The sequence below is a fragment of the Spodoptera frugiperda genome, chromosome 2 (assembly GCF_023101765.2).
Source record: "Spodoptera frugiperda isolate SF20-4 chromosome 2, AGI-APGP_CSIRO_Sfru_2.0, whole genome shotgun sequence".
NCBI classification, from domain to species: domain Eukaryota; kingdom Metazoa; phylum Arthropoda; class Insecta; order Lepidoptera; family Noctuidae; genus Spodoptera; species Spodoptera frugiperda.
The window spans coordinates 10,530,251-10,547,203 of NC_064213.1; the positions used below are offsets into that span (position 1 = coordinate 10,530,251).

Below are 16,953 nucleotides of genomic sequence, written 5' to 3' on the forward strand. Positions count from 1 at the left end.
ATTTTTTACCATAAAATTGTTATAGCTAGGTACATATTATATTTTTGAAGTTGTTTTTGTTGATGAGTTGGAGTCAGGCATTAATACTCGACTTAATCATGATACTTATGAAAGGTAGAAAAGAAAAGTTGTCAAATAGATAAGGTGATAAAGAAAACAAACCAAACTGAATTTTTTCACATATATTATTCAAAAAAATTTACACAAAAGCACTAAGACATCCATTTAACCTTATTGTCTAAATAAATGAAGTTTTAAACCGACACGCAACCTCTTAATTAATTAAGATATAATTTGTCTCTAAAAATAATACTCATTTTCTCTTTTTAGACATCAGAAAGTAACTATGGCATTACCAACATAACACCTACGAAGCGACATCGTGAAAGTTAACTCTAGATAATCAATTATTTTAGAATTGTCTCTAACAACGTCTATTTGTTACAAAGGGAATTTATATTACATTTAGTGCAGAGTTATTGAATGTGTACAACGGGCGTTAATTACAACTCTTAAAATTTACAAGAATATTTAACCACTCATTAGTATTATTATTACACAGAATAGAGTCAAGATCAAAATAATTTCAATTGTATTATAAGTACTTAACTTTGTGTCAGTGTTATTCTATCAATATATCTTTAAAACAATATAAACACTTTGTTACGCTACCAAACTACCTTTATTTTAGAGCCATTCCTTAAGTAGGGTTAGCTTCATAATATTATTTGTGTGAACACTCCAAAATAAAGGGAATTTGGCAAGTTTCAGTCAACAATATAAAGTTGTCGGCTCTCCGACATGTCCCAGCCAATGGAGCTGACCTGTCACCCTACTTTCTCTTAACACATAAGTGAGAGAGAAAGAAAATCACACACCAGCACGAAAGACAGGGACCGATAGTGTTGCCTAATTACTGTTTATTTACTATTACCCCACTGCGAGTTCAAATAATTGAATTTGCAGTGTGCAAGTGGCATTCACTTCTTGCTCATTATGACTGCTAACATATATGCTACTGCTGTTCATGTAAACATCAATATTGGTTAATGGTATGCATTAATTTTCAATAACAAATTGACTCGTGGACGCGTTTGTGTACCATTTCCGCCTTTTTGTGTTCTCATTCCAACATTTATCTAGTAATTGTTTCGATTGTGAGGAACGGAAACAGAGTTAATAATTTCAGAGGCGTTCAAGTTAAAATAGACATTAAGGTAAATTGGATATCAGTGAAGTAACTGGGATAAATAAATGCAATAAACATAGCGTTATCCATAATAATAGTGCGGACCGACATTGGTTATTTTCGCTCATTACACAAAACGCGCGCATTATGCGCGTACCATATTATTAGCAGTCATAACTGAGAACGAATCCCATACAAGAGTGAACATAAAAGAACAAAATTGCATTCAATAAAATATTCCATCACAATCTGTACAAAACGATCTTTTACAACACCAAGGCCGTAATCACCTTTCATTACTAATATAGAATTATTGCATTCGGCCAATATCAACATTTGAAGGCAACGTATCAATTAGTAACAATTTTCTCACGGCGATACTTCAATCTTATAATTGATATGTGAGTGTAATTAGTTCCACAAACGATTGCCTCTTGTATCGACTGAACCTCTGAATGTTCTACATTTCACTCCATATACACACGTCGTTACTTTGAGAGCTAGATAGGTACTATTTCAAAATATATACTTCTATTTAAAATGTAAATAATTTAAGTGAATTAGGAGTTCCTTAGGATTACACAGAGCGATAAAGTTACTACGGGACAATACGTAAAAGGCAAGTTGATTAGAAAGGCAAGTCCACACAGTCCCTACTCTGTCTCTTACTTAAATAAACACTTAAATATATATAGTTATATATATTATTATGTCATGAACATAAAAAGCAATGTAGTTTACATTGAACGTAATTACTGTAATCATGTGGTCCATTCACATGAATGATAACCAGCACCCTTATTATTTGCATTATGATTCCATTCGAAAGCTACTGGCGGGCGCTACGGCTTCCGTTCAGAACTTAATGCGACATAATATTTCTTTTGTGTGACGTCAAGTGAACGACCCGGCTGCACCAGTAGCGATCAAAACTGTTATGTATTTAAAAGTAAATAATTTAATCTAAATAGCCTACGTAAAAACGTGTGACTCTGTATCTCATTCACAAATAAAATTTTAATTATGACTAGTAGGTAAGAAATAAATTTGAGCATGGAAAATAAGCGTAACTACACGACCATGCAACTATAAAAATATTATAAAACTTAAATACTTAACGTACGGCCCTATCATAAATATAAATTACAGGTATCGTCACATACGAAAACGTCGCTCGACCGATCTACGGCGCGGCGCGTGAACACTTGGAGAGTCAAAAGAGAGGGAACGCTAGCAGATGACACTAGGGGCGTGAGGCGCGCGCCGCCTCCTCCAGCGCGCGCACCTTCAGCTCGCGCTCACGCTGCTGGCGCAGGAAGTCCTCGTGGTGCGCGGGGTGCAGGAAGCCGCGCTCGCGCTCCAGCAACAGCTGGCGCTGCAGCTGCTCGTGCGCCGCCGCCTGCTGCGCCAGCTGCTCGGCGTAGGGCCGGCCCAGCAGGTCAGGGTGCGGCAGCGGCCGGTACGGGCCCAGCGCCAGCGCCGCCTCCTGCTGCGCCTGCGCCGCCGCCTGCTGGCCCGGGTGCAGGTGTAGGTGTGTGTGCGAGTGAGCATGCGTGTGCGCGTGGGTGTGCGCATGGTACTCCGGGTTGATGCCCGCCATCTGCAGGCGCACCATGGGGTCAGCTGCGAGCGCCAACCTCTCCGCGGCCTCCAGTTGGGCCGCCGCCACCCCGGGGTGGGGGTGGTGCGGGTGGTGTTGTTGTGACATGGTCGTGGGCACGGATTGTTGTTGGCCTCCCGCTGGTGGGATGCCGAGTCGTTCGAGCCGCTCGCGCTCCAGTTGCGAGAGTGCAGCTGGCCCGTGTCCTGGAGGGTACAGCCCGAATTGGACCGGTATCGCACCCTGAGGCGGAGGTGGCGGCATACCGTAGCGTCGATGCATCTCTAGCCAGTGTGGATCGAGTGCTCTCGGCCCTACGTTGTTTTTCAGTAGCTCCTCTTTAAGTCTGTCGTTAAGTTCACGTTCACGTAGTTCTCGTATCTCCCTATCTCGTTTTTCACGTTCTAAATGTTCTAATTCAAGCCGTTCTCGTGCACCCGCAGCACCATACATAGAACTGAGCTGATACTGGAGCATCGGGTCCATACAGTGACGCGGGAGATTACCTGGACTAAAACCAGCATGTGGCCTAGCGTACTCTGATAATTGACGCAGTGCAGGTGTATCAGGGTAGCCAGGCGGCCTTGGGAATCTGTCGTATGGGGATGTTATCGTTTCAATAGCGCCTCTTGACGGGGGCTTAGTCTCTGGCTTTTCTGGTGTAGCTATCTTTCTATGTGCTTGTTGGGCAATCTTTTCTCTTTCTTCTCTGTCCCGCTCAGCTTGTTTTCGAAGACGTTCTTCTCGCTTACGAGCAAGTTTGGACTCTGGCACTGGCTTAAATATGAGATCTGTTCTTGTGCATGAATTATAATCACCACGATTCCAGTGCCTAAGGAAAATGGCTGATTGAGATCTGTGACATTCGGTATCCTCTATCTTCGGTTCAGGACTCGGCCCATGAGGTATATGGGCAGGGCTTGGTATTTCTTCTTCTTCTGGCTGTGATTGTGTTTCTAGTTTGAGCTCAGGATTTTCGTCCGGCATTGGTCGCGGTGGACCTCGCAAGTGTGGATGTCCATGAGGCATCTGATGTGGTGAGCTAGATCTAGGATGTGATGCCTGAAGTCCAGCAGCCGCTTGGGCATGAAGCCGAAGACTTTCAATAGAACTAGGGCCAGGGCCTGGTGGCAAACCAAGACCCATGGGGTGTCCCATAGAAGGCGGCTGAATCATTAGATGATTTGGATTACCCGGAAGCATTTTCGGATGATGCCGCATTAGCATGGAATCAGCTGGAGAAAGTCGCTCCGGGTGGTGTGCCAAGTGGTGCGAATGATGATGCGTGTGGTTATGGTTATTTGTAACATTAACGCTTGATGACGAGCTGGTTGTCTGAGATACGCTCGCCGACAAGTGGTGCGGCGAATTTGAATGAGAACTACTCTTTTGCTGTGTATTGATTTTATGCTGGATTGATTGCGATGAACTGCTCGAAGTAGAATGCGATATAGATAACGTGTGGTTCGTGCCACCTCCAACATGGCTCGGTTGTTTCTCTGTACTGGTATGCACCGCGCTGTGATGACTCGTTGAATGATGATGAGTCATCGTGGTTTCGTGCAGTTGATGTCTTTCCGTTGTTGCATTAGGATTTCTTGGATCTTCCGAGCTTTCAGAAATTTCTCTAAGAGATCGCGTTGTAACTGATGAACTAGTGCTGTGACTGTGATGCGAGCTGAGCATCGTCGTTGATTCTATTGTCGAAGGTTTGACTGGGTCATGGCGCCCTGCCGTGCTCACCGCAGGGTGCATAGGGGGTATTGGATGTGGTTGGGGTAATGGCCCATAAGGATAAGGATAAGGCATTGAATATCCGGGATGTGGGTGAGGATAATAGGGGTGCATAGCATGAGCCGCCGCTGCAGACAGTTGAAAGATAGATGGATGCAGTAAATGTGGGTGGTGAAGTGGCGAAGCAAATGGGTGTGGTTGCTGACCAGAATGCATGACGGGGCCAGGTATTGTCGCTGGTATTGATAAAGGTGTCGGATTCATCAAGTTCAGTGCCGAATGTGATACTGGCGTATTCGGTTGAACAGGTGATGCTGAAATTTGTCTTGGCTGAGAGGGACTTGTCAGATGCCTTGAGAAAGGCGATGTTGTGGCAGACGAGTGAGCAATATGCATTGGTGTTCCATTGTGTCCCGGTTGACTTTTAATAGGTGTCGGCGTGTGTGGACTTTTCACAGGAGGAACGTGACTAGTTGATTCAGAGCTACTCTGACTTGTTGAAGTAGGTGGCAAGTGAGGTTGATGTAAAAAGTCAGGTTCCTTCTTAATACTCTCAATTCTGGGGCCAAGGAAAGCACTAGGCATATTGGAGTTTTCATTAGCAGGTTGGCTAGGAGGTCTGCTGTTATTTTCCACACTAGATATTGACTCTCTATCTCTTTCAGTATTCAAGTGTTGTGCTATTGCACTTCCAATGGGATATCCTGGCACTTTAACTTCTTTGAGTGATTGAAGTGGATCAACTTGCTGCGTAGATAAATTAGCTGGTACATTATCAGGCACTTCCTGTTTGATTTTCAAATCTTGCGGCATTGATGAGTCAGTCTGATTTGCTGGTGTTGGAATCAGATTACTACCCTGTATACTGTGTGAGGGTGGATGTTGTGGCATTAAAGGTGGCATTGATCCGGGCTTATCAAGACCTGGATGCCCAGGGTGACCATACAATGCTGTAGGCATAAAACCATATGGGCCAACATTTGCACCACTCCCAACAGATATCAAAGGTCCTGGTGGTAACAAGCCAGCAATGGAGGGTTGAGTGAGTGGTGGAGGCATATTTTGTACAGAAACTGGTGTAATAGAAGCTTCTGTTGATCTAATTCCAAGATTTTCTGGTCTAACTGGATGTGGAAATGAGGGAGGCCTCAAGTTGCTACCCTGGGAATCTTGTTTAGGTGCAGGTTGAGTCTTCAAGTCAGTTGGTTGTTTATCATCTACATCAGACTCTTTATTCTCTTGTGAGTTTGCTGGTGATATTGGCTCCGTATTCAAAGTTGTTGGATGTTCCATTGGAGGTGGTGATGATCCTCGAGGATTAGTAGGTGTTGGACTCATTCTTTGTAATGAGTCTAACCGAGGTGCATTAGGTGAATCTACTTTATTAGATGAAGAAATAGTTGCAGTAAAGATTTCAGGTGTATTTTGATTTTTCATTTCACTTGCTTCGTCTCTTGGCTCTAGTTTTATCACTGTCTTAAGTGGATTTAAGTGTGGATTATGCTTTGAAGGATCATTTCCAAAGTTCATATTAGGTGGATATGAAAATGGTGGCATGCCAGATGCAAAATCTTTTGCACTTCTTATAATTGAGCTGTCTTTTGTTATATTTAATGGGTTGAAGATATTATTAGACACATTTTCAATTTTAATACTGTGACCTAATTTTGGATTGTATATGTGACTGTCTTTCACAAAGAAATTAGTGTTTTCCAAATTAAGTGGTTTGTTTGGTTGGTTCACAGGATGTCCAGAGAAATTATGTGATAATGGATCTTTAGGGAAGTCCTCTTTTTGCAGATTTAATGTTTCATCTGTATCTATTTCTTCCTTTATTTTTATTTTCTCAATAGGATCTGTACACATAGGTGTAACTTTGGGTATAATAAGTTCTGTTTTAGAAAACATAGGATTTTGCATAACAAGAGGCCTTGGTTCCATGCTTTCCGGTATTTTATTTGTAACTGTATTTGGATCAGTTTTAAGGTCCAAGGCATTACGGTCATCTTTTTCAGTAGCCACTTGGAAATTTGGAGGCATGGGATCCTTTTCAGTTTTAATGGTAGGTTCTGTATTATTCTCCATTTTAACTAGAGGATCAGCAGATTTTACATGCTGTTCTGCTTCTGGTTCTTTATTATGTTCAGAACTCTCTTTGTCAGTCTTATTAAAACTGAAGTCACAAGCTTCTGGCTCTGGCTCTGGAGTTTCAGTTTCATCCATTGCAGGGAAACTATCATTAGTGAGACTTTCTGCAGGACTATCTGGAGGTTCCAATGCCTTTTTCTTTTTCATCTGTACATCTCCATCTAAAATCTCTGGCTTTGTATCATCTGGAAGACGTTTCTTTACTTTGGACACATCCACTTTACCATTTGTAACCACCTTTTTCTTGATATCTTTGCTCACTGGAGAAGATATTACTTTTTCAGCTGTATTGTTATTGGTACTTTGTACATTTGGTTTACTAGGTTTAGGTTTAGGCTTAGAATCATTATCACTTTCATCTTGACCTTTCTTTCCATTGGGAGTGCTGGGTGCACTTTGCTCTTTAGATTTATTACGGGTTCTCATTCGACTTGGAGAGTCCTCTGGGTTTTCAGGCCTCACAGTGTCTACTTTAGCTAAGTCACCAGCATCTCTGGAATCACTGTCTTCTTCAGAATTTTCATCTTCTGTCACTGAACTCATCTCGCCAGCTTCTTTAGGATTGGGTGAAGGTCTTGAACCGTTAGTATCTGGCACTGTAGGTGTAGCTTCAGGAGTCTGCTCTTTGGGAGTCCCAGCACGAGAATTGCGGGTATTACGCACACGTCTGAGAGATGCCTGGCGTCGTCTCCTATGCGGCCTATTGCTGCTAGCACCAGGAGTCTTCTTCCACAAGTAGTAAAATTCAACTAACTCAGCAGTATCTTTATGAGGCAAAAGGTCTTTTCTAATTTTAAAGAAATTCTTACCAAATTGCCGAATTCCTTTGACAAATCTTTTTGTTTCTTCTTCTGTCCACTTTTTCTCAATTCCTTTGGGAACTGGACACTTGACAAGAGCTTGTAAAGCGCGACCAGGGTCGTACCCTGAGTCATGAAGCACATCCAGAGCGTTGATAGTGGTATCGTCGCGACTTGCTGCGACACACCCGTCGTCTGGGGAGCCTCCGTCACACATACCAGCGAATGCGGCCATAGAGCGCGCAGCTCGCAAGTACATAACCAGATCACGGTCTGTAGCCTGCGCGGGCAACCAGCGGAGTTCTTCACCACCAGGACACGGTTCGTCGGGTCCAAGTGGCCCGTTCGTCCGCATATCAGGCAAACAGGCGTAAATGTCTTTCTCCTTCACGGGTTGGCTCGGTGTTCCCACTTGAACCTCCCCCTGATTCTGGGCCATGGTTCGTGCCAAATGGTCTATTTACACTAGGCACTGTTCCTTTCACACATAACACAAATATCACTTGGGTTTACATGTTGTTCAGTTGTAATTCACAATAAAGTAGTCACTGTAATCCTTTAGATGTTTATTTGCTGGTCCGTAGAGCAGTAAGTATGCCAATATACATAATTATTACTTTTAATGGCCACCATTACACGATGCATTGTGCTTCATTTTATGAACATAAATGATACACACGTAATAAAAGTTATTAGTTCACTTTAGTATATCGTTAAATTAAGTCTTTCGAGTCAGTATTTACGCAAAATTTACTGTTATTTTAGGAAATGCTATCTACATGCTAGCCTTTTGTTTAGCTTCGCCTTTCTTTGGCTTACCATAGACAAACTTTAATTCTATAAAATGGCTGCCACGAAAGGATATTTTTGCGAATCGTTTCAATTCATGCAGTTTTAAACAATGTTCAAAATAAAAATTTTCTAGTGTTCTGCACTTTTGCTCAGTAATTTATTTTATTACTAAATTAAATAGTAAAAGGCATAATTTTTTAATAAGGTGTTCTTAAGAAATTATAAATTAGAAATCGAAAATGAAAATTTGATGTTTCTCTTTCATAGAAAATGGAACGTCTTTCGTCGATTTATAAATATCCAGTTGTCTATGTTAGGAAATTATTTACACCGAGAAAAATTAAGCAGGTAATACAAAATAAAGCCAACATAATTACCAAAATTATTTTTGATACAAACGATCCAAACATTAAAATTAATTGAAGATGGTTATCTAGTTTCTTTTATCTGTGCACACCGCGTTCCAGTGCTTCATGGATTTATAAAGCTGAGTCCATTCTGCTGCAGAAGTTGATAACTTGTCTCTTTCTTTTTAGTATAAACAGAAAAGAAGAGATGAAGTGTTCTTCTATGCGCGGTTTCATAAAAATAGATCAATACATTGTTCGCTGTCAATGTCAATAGATTTGATGGAGGACGGGTTTTTGACAGGTTTATTATCAACCAGATAGCGTAGCGTTTGTTTGTTGCATTATTTGTTATGCGTTTTATTCAGCGAAGAGAATATTTTTCGTAATATTTCAAAATATCGAACTAAAAGATGACTTCGGACGAGTCTGATGATGAACCGCTATCCGTTATAGCCGCTAACAAGAGGGAACAAGGTGATGAAGGTACAGCAGCTGAGATTACTCTGGTTCCAGTTAAAAAGAAAAAGAAAGTAACTCCTCCGAAGCGGCTTTCGATCACTATAAAGCTTCAACGGAAGAAGACTGACCAGCCACCAGTGATAGAGCGGCCTGCGGACGTGTGGTTATATTTAAAGGACTTCAATCCGGCAGGCCCTTACAGCTGTTTACTTTGCTCAGACTGGTTCATAAACAGATCGAAAATTATTATTCACTACGTCTTGAATCACAAGAAGGACTTTTGCGGTATTTGTAGGTAAGATATATTTTTTTTTATTCTGAATCTACATATAATTTCTGAATGGAACTTACATAATATATTTATTTTGTGTACATAATATTTAGATATATGCTTCTAGTAAATGAATTTATAAACAACATAAATTATTTATTTGATCCTGTGAATAAAGTGCATCCATATAGGGTATCTTGATGAGCTTTGATTGTAAATATATTATTTAATTAAGATTGTTGATCAATTGTAAATGAAAACTTTTTCTTCCAGATACTTTGTGCCTGACAGAGATTCATGGTGGAAACATCAAAAGTTTCACACTCCTTGGCCCTGTTCCCAGTGTGTACAGAACTTTGAGACAGAAGCAGAAATCCGGCACCATCTGAAGACTGTTCACAATCTTGTGCATTGCAGACTTTGTCACTTTAGGGTCCTGGACGGTGATCCATACCACACACACTTGTTCCAAAAACACAACATCAGTAATGTGGCAAATAAAGATGAGGAAAACCTGTGGGAATTAGAATATGATGGCACGTCCAACTTCCAATGTCTACTCTGCAATAAACCGAACATCACCACCAGAACATTCTTCAACCACTACATGGGGTACCACCATTTCACTCTAAAATGCTTTACACATCTCATCTCAGGCAGAGATCCTCCATTCACTGTATTTGGAGCTGATCTCAGACCAGAATTTGTTGAGGAACAACTAAAGAACCATCCAAGGTATGGCTATGTTGAATCTGACTTCAAACCTGCTGGCTGCCCTATTGAGGCTGACCCAAGTGCTACCAAAGACCTGCTCAAAGTACTCATACCTGAAATAAAGCAAGAAGTGGTGACAGCTGATGAGGCTAAGACTGATGATGGTCTGGAAAAGACAAAGGATGAGGATTACGATGATGTGTACAAAAACTACAATGGGGATGATGACTTTGATGTCACTTCATTGGAACTTGTAGCTGTACAGAAATGTTACCATGATTACATAAGTGATATTCTATCAGATATCAATGCTAAGGCGTTCTTTGAATATTCAGATGTTAATTATGAGAAGATTACAACAGAGATTACTATGGATATAGTCTGTACTCTGTGTAGTGTGCGGTACAGTACATTGTCTCTGTTCTCTGCACACATGTTTAAAATGCACTGCATAAAATCATCCCCAATTTTTTCATGTAGAGTGTGTGTGACACCCTTTGAAAACCAGACTGAGCTGGACAACCATGTAACCAATGAGTTGGGGGACTTTGAGGATCTCTGGATATGTCAGTTTTGTGATAAAGAGTTTGATGACAGAGAGTCAACGCGGCGCCACTTGACTGAACATTGGGATCTGGTAGAATATGACAATTGTTTTAGTCCACATTTAGGTTTCAAGTGCAGATACTGCCCCACACTGTTCTGGCATGAAACAGACAGGGAGACTCATCAGGTTCGCGCACATTACTTTAATCATAAAGAGGATTATTACAAGTGTGAAACCTGTAATGAGCTGTTTAGTGATAAGGTGAGACTTTCTTTAAATATTTTTAATATTAAAATGGATAAAAATAAACCCATGTTAACTCTGACATAGGGCTGTCTTAGTTTATTTACCTTAATATCAGAATCGTTACCTGCAGCCGAATATTTATTAATGAAATGTTCACAGATTTGGTTTGTCCACCATTACATAGAAAGGCATAGCACTCCAGAGAAGACACCGCTGTATCTCCTCAAGTGCTATCTCTGCTGTCTAGTACTACCGACTATCGAGGAGATGAGAGGCCACTTCAACTGTGAACACCCTGAAGCAAGGAAGGTGTTCTGTTCCTTAGACTCCTGTCAATATAAACCTTTGAGCCATAGAAAGTCTTTCAAATTGCATGTGCGGGTAAGTAGTTACTATCATCATTTTGTAACTCCTTTCAAAAATTAAAATTGAGGATACTAACTAATCTTCAAAACACAGTTATCACTGAGTGTAGTGGATTACTTATCTATCTATTTATTATTAGAATTTTGGTATAAATTACTAGAATTGGGACGAAATTGTATTAAAATGTCGATTGAAATAACAAGACTATTAAGTTTACATTACACATATTTTTAACACGTTTTATTATCACTACAACTCTAGTAACTTTAAATACCGAAAAGCACACAGTACTTTCCCAAGTTGAATTTAATAATTGATTTAAAAAATCACATTCAACAAACACAAGTCTCATGTCATTACTACCCTTCCAGTCGATGCACACGTCCCGCGCTCGTCCGGAGCGCACGGCGGACTGCAGCGTGTCCTCCTTTATTCGATCGGTGCCACTTTTTTGAGAAAGGCCGCTACACAATCTTAATTTAATTCATTTACCTATAATAATAACTTACGACCTTATTAAAAGTGGACATCACGTTCCAGGACCTAAATATAGCTAAATATTGTACGGAGCAGAGTAACCTGTGGAGTTTCTTGCTCGTTTTTCTACATAGGAATTTATACTTTGGAACGATCAAATAGCTTCACTAGAGGACTAACCGACCGACAGACATTTTGTATTGTACTGTAAACTGTTTCTTTACATTGTAATATTTGCTTCGCCGTTCAAAAATGCCTTCCCGGTCTATTTAAAATAAATATTTCGACTTTGACTTTTTTTACGTTAGATGTCGATGATTTGGTCGACGTTTGGCTACTATTTCGTCGGGTGGTAAGTGATGATGCGGCCTACGATGGGGCATGTCTGCCCATAAGCAACCTATTCACTCGGGCTTTGAAGACACCCAAGTTATACTCAAACTCAGGAAACACAGACTCTGGTAAAGAATTCCACTCCGGGCATTCTGTGCGTGTGTGGCTAGTATTCGACCTCCAGTCTCGGGGCAGTGATGTGGTGACCCATGATAGGACAAGTAACAGATGACAAAAGTCACACATCGACAATCGCGCAATAAATCAACGGATGACGTCATGCGTCGGGCAGAAAGCCCGCCAGCACAGCCGCCAGGCAGGACCACCTCGCCTGGTCGAGGGACCGCCTTTTCTATTGGATCTTTACTCTCGGTTTCCTAAAGAAACATATTATTATACATTCAGCCAAGAAAGTACTGAGAACAGAGATTTATTTATAGTGTAAATTATTTGTTTAGTATTTTCAATGTGTGTAAATGTTTACCACATCTGTGTTCTATTTTAGGGCATTTCTTATCTACACTATAATGCTGCTGCCTTATTGTGTGCGTGTGTCTGTGTGGTGTATCGGGAATTTCTAGCGTAGAGAAAGAATAAGCGTTTGAAAATATTTTGGCGATTGAATATGCAATGGTAGGAGTGGATCAAGAACAATTTGGTAAATAGCTAAGATTTTATGTTTTTTAAACTGTTCCCGGGACTTTCTTACCACGATATCAAAAAAGGTGAAACTATGTAAGTGGGCCGGTCTCCTTCACTATGGAAGTGCTAGTATAAAATTGCAATTTGTTCGTTCATCATAATAAAGCTCTACATTGAAGTAAGACGGAGGGAGGGAGGTAGAGGCTCAGTTCGGATGTTTGTTTTTTTATTTGTTCACTGTCTGCTCCTCCATTTGTTAAACGATTATCAAAATACTGGCGTGTAACCTATCAGTACTGACACTAAATACTTATTTTTAGCTTTTTAATTTTTACCTTTTGTTTTATTTTTAGGTTTTGGTGTTGAAGTCGGTTTTTTAACCGATTTCTCAAAAAGGAGAAGGTTCTCAATTTGGCAGGTATGTTTATTTGGAAGGTATGTACCTACCTATTACGTCAACGTTTATGGACCGGTTTGCATGCTTCTATATTTCTTCGACGCAGATTAGTTCAAATATAATCCCACGAAAAAATTTCGGATTAATTTAGCAGTTTTTATTTTATTAGCATTATAATTACTTGAACGACATCATTTTCTCGATAGTTTATAGATTTCACATCGATTACTTAAACAGTTCTGGAACTTAGTTTATGAAGTACATAGGTTTTTTAAACGTAGTTTTAATTTTATTGTTTCCTTTTTAGTTTAATAGGTGTAACACAAAGGAATGAAAATTAGCCACATCTTCATATTTAAACCTCGATCTAAACTTAATGAGTCTTCCCTTCTGTAAGCAGGTCTACCTAATAGCCGCAAAGAATACTCTTCTAGATCCATATGTTGGTGTATTTTTTAAAGATTTTTCATTAAACTCTCAACCATTGAGGAGTTTCGCTTTCCATCATCAGCTCTTTGCCATGAAATGATGATCATGAGACGTAAATTGTTGAATAGTTTTATGAAACTGTTAGGATAAAAATATATAATTTGTGGGATGCCCTCGATTTTCCTGGGATCTCATCATCAGATGCTCACCAGATGACAACAGTACCAACATGAACGTATACCTTACTGAATAAAAAAGAATCACGCAAATCGAACCAGAACTGTTTAAGTAATCGATGTGAAATCTATAAACTATTGAGAAAATGACGTCGTTGAAGTACTTATAATGCTAATAAAATAAAAACTGCTGAACCAATCGGAAACGAACAAAAATCGAACAAAAATAGAATCACGCAAGTCGGTCCATAAACCTCGACGTAATCAGTGTACATACATAGAAAAAAAACCGACCAAATTGAGAAAATCCCCCTTTGTGGGAAGTCGGTAAAACTAAGAATTATTCATTGTACTGCGTGTCCACCCGCCGATAGTTTAGAAGTCGGTCGGGTAAAGAATGCGCGGCTTGCTACCTCCAGGTGGAATGGACATTATTTCCCTGTAGTTTGTGGTGCCCTGGCGGGCTGGCGCCAAGTCTACTTATTTTACCAAAAGCTGTCTAGACATTAATTGTATAAAATTGTGTCTAGTATCATTTTCTAGTCAACCTTGTAAATCGCACAGAAAATAACAAAATTATTATAAAAAATTGTTTTCTCCCGCCATTTCGCCAAGATGGCGCTCGTACGACGTTACAAATAGGAAATCACATAGAACATCAAAATCTACAAACTTGGCAACTTGCATCACTCCCGGGAAACATTCCAGGCACAACCTAATTACTGGACTATATCTCCACTTGCTCACCACGCGTGGACATTAGCACAGACACCTTCTACGAGGAGGAGATGCCCCGCGCTGTTGATGTCGTAGGTACAAGTGTGATTGGGCTGTGCCTCACATTATATACAGTACACGTGGGTCTGCAATAAAAACACATCTTCGATCACTGCTCAGATGATGTGACTACTAACCCAACTCATCGGTCATTCAGCTCACACTTGTAGGTGTACCTTAGAGCTGGTACCCGTATACATATGTAACGTTGTACATTAGTCATGCGAGCAACAAATCCTTGCAACTAACTTAGCTCCGGCTGGCTACGGCAATATAATATAACTGGCACAGCGCCTTCAGTAGTCGACGATACGAAATGTTGCGATACAAATAAATGAAGGTAATGTCGCATTCCACTTGTTTGTTTACTGCGGGATGAACGATCACTTGGAGCGGACCCGGGTTCCAAGCTGCAACTTACAATGGTAAGCCTACTTGCATATTGTAAAGGGCTGTGCGTACAGAGAAGCGCTCGATGTCACCAGTGCTGGTGACGTGTCTGGTTGGGCTATTTTTTACGAGAGCGATGTACCGATGTAGTGAGTAGTGGATGCGGATGATTGTCTTAAATGGCAGTCGCGAGTGTCGGCGGCGGCGGGCGGGAGGCGCAGCGCCTTGTAGGGGCTGCTGCGAGTGCCAAGAGCGGCGCGCGGCGCGTATATAGTGCGCGCGCCGCCCGCCTGCGCTCACTACCGCCGTGCGACCGCTGCCTGCGCCGAGTGTTGTGTTGGTGCCAGTCTCTACTGTCTGAGTCAAGATGTGCGACGATGATGCGGGCGCGCTGGTAGTCGACAACGGCTCCGGCATGTGCAAGGCCGGATTCGCAGGAGACGACGCGCCGCGCGCCGTGTTCCCGTCCATCGTGGGCCGGCCGCGCCACCAAGGTGTCATGGTGGGCATGGGGCAGAAGGACTCGTATGTGGGTGATGAAGCTCAAAGCAAGCGAGGTATCCTCACTCTCAAGTATCCGATCGAACACGGCATCATCACAAACTGGGACGACATGGAGAAGATCTGGCACCACACCTTCTACAACGAGCTGCGCGTGGCTCCCGAGGAGCACCCCATTCTACTGACAGAGGCGCCGCTCAACCCCAAAGCCAACCGCGAGAAGATGACGCAGATCATGTTCGAGACGTTCAACTGCCCCGCCATGTACGTGGCCATCCAGGCCGTGCTGTCGCTGTACGCGTCCGGCCGCACCACCGGCATCGTGCTGGACTCGGGCGACGGCGTGTCGCACACCGTGCCCATCTACGAGGGGTACGCGCTGCCGCACGCCATCCTGCGCCTGGACCTGGCGGGCCGCGACCTCACCGACTACCTCATGAAGATCCTGACGGAGCGCGGCTACTCGTTCACGACGACGGCGGAGCGCGAGATCGTGCGCGACATCAAGGAGAAGCTGTGCTACGTGGCGCTGGACTTCGAGCAGGAGATGCAGACGGCGGCCGCGTCCACCTCGCTGGAGAAGTCGTACGAGCTGCCCGACGGACAGGTCATCACCATCGGCAACGAGCGCTTCCGTTGCCCCGAGGCGCTGTTCCAGCCCTCGTTCCTGGGCATGGAGTCGTGCGGCATCCACGAGACGGTGTACAACTCGATCATGAAGTGCGACGTGGACATCCGCAAGGACCTGTACGCCAACACGGTGCTGTCGGGCGGCACCACCATGTACCCGGGTATCGCCGACCGCATGCAGAAGGAGATCACGGCGCTGGCCCCGTCCACCATCAAGATCAAGATCATCGCGCCGCCCGAGCGCAAGTACTCCGTGTGGATCGGCGGCTCCATCCTGGCCTCGCTGTCCACCTTCCAGCAGATGTGGATCTCCAAGCAGGAGTACGACGAGTCCGGCCCCGGCATCGTGCACCGCAAGTGCTTCTAAGCGGCGCTTCCGTGCGATTTATACTGTATTGTTACCAAAACAAATGTATTTATTTTATACTCTCTGTCGGAGACTGCTCGCTGTTGCGTTATCATTTAAGGGAACTACTTTAAGTGTACGTTGTTTAATATAATTTTATAACTGAGAGTACGACGTGTCAATGATCCCTAACTCGAAGCCCCAGTCAACCATAATCTGTCGATTACAATCTCTCCGGCAGCCATATAAGGTGGTGCTGGGATGCGCCGGCGCAGCGTATAAATAGCCAGCCTGACAATCGAACAGAACAGTTTAATTTAGTATCGATGGCAGGAGTGCCAATTGATTGGTACGCGGAGACAATGCCCGCCCCCCCCCACGCCCCGCGCCCCGCGGCGCGTCTCTGTATATTTACTCACAGGTGCACAGATCAATTAACTGTCTGCTCTTATACGCTATAATTAAAACAGTTACCTCGTTAGTATATTCACAAAATACATCACTTGTGTTCGCATTCTTATCATTATCTTAAATACGAACATTATGGTTAGACTGGCAGTGTAACACGCTGCTGGTGTAGCAACATATAACAGTCAATGATCAAATATCGGTCAGCGGGTCAGTGGGCCACGACGAGCA

At 42.5% G+C, this 16,953-nt stretch overlaps 3 protein-coding genes across 3 annotated transcripts; 2 read left to right on the top strand and 1 right to left on the bottom strand.

Moving 5' to 3' along the window:
* Positions 1 to 167: 167 nt before the first annotated feature.
* On the bottom strand, positions 168 to 8,311 carry LOC118269364 (arginine-glutamic acid dipeptide repeats protein). The gene has a single exon (XM_035584433.2). It carries the CDS (start codon positions 7,908 to 7,910, stop codon positions 2,433 to 2,435), a length of 5,478 nt encoding a protein of 1,825 aa, XP_035440326.1. The 5' UTR covers positions 7,911 to 8,311; the 3' UTR covers positions 168 to 2,432.
* A 494-nt stretch (positions 8,312 to 8,805) lies between these two features.
* Positions 8,806 to 11,671, top strand: LOC126911606 (zinc finger protein 423-like). The gene is made up of 4 exons (XM_050699552.1): positions 8,806 to 9,367; positions 9,617 to 10,865; positions 11,010 to 11,231; positions 11,588 to 11,671. Exons 1-4 carry the CDS (start codon positions 9,024 to 9,026, stop codon positions 11,669 to 11,671), a joined length of 1,899 nt encoding a protein of 632 aa, XP_050555509.1. The 5' UTR covers positions 8,806 to 9,023.
* A 3,444-nt stretch (positions 11,672 to 15,115) lies between these two features.
* On the top strand, positions 15,116 to 16,482 carry LOC118268744 (actin, muscle-type A2). The gene has a single exon (XM_035583379.2). It carries the CDS (start codon positions 15,205 to 15,207, stop codon positions 16,333 to 16,335), a length of 1,131 nt encoding a protein of 376 aa, XP_035439272.1. The 5' UTR covers positions 15,116 to 15,204; the 3' UTR covers positions 16,336 to 16,482.
* Positions 16,483 to 16,953: the final 471 nt, after the last annotated feature.

Excerpts from the sequence above, each read along its gene's own strand:
- LOC118269364 (XM_035584433.2), bottom strand. The coding sequence starts at position 7,910 with ATGGCCCAGAATCAGGGGGAGGTTCAAGTGGGAACACCGAGCCAACCC.
- LOC118268744 (XM_035583379.2), top strand. The coding sequence starts at position 15,205 with ATGTGCGACGATGATGCGGGCGCGCTGGTAGTCGACAACGGCTCCGGC.
- LOC126911606 (XM_050699552.1), top strand. The coding sequence starts at position 9,024 with ATGACTTCGGACGAGTCTGATGATGAACCGCTATCCGTTATAGCCGCT. Across the intron at positions 10,866-11,009 it reads ATGAGCTGTTTAGTGATAAG|ATTTGGTTTGTCCACCATTA; the intron begins GTGAGACTTTCT and ends AAATGTTCACAG. Across the intron at positions 11,232-11,587 it reads CTTTCAAATTGCATGTGCGG|TCGATGCACACGTCCCGCGC; the intron begins GTAAGTAGTTAC and ends CTACCCTTCCAG.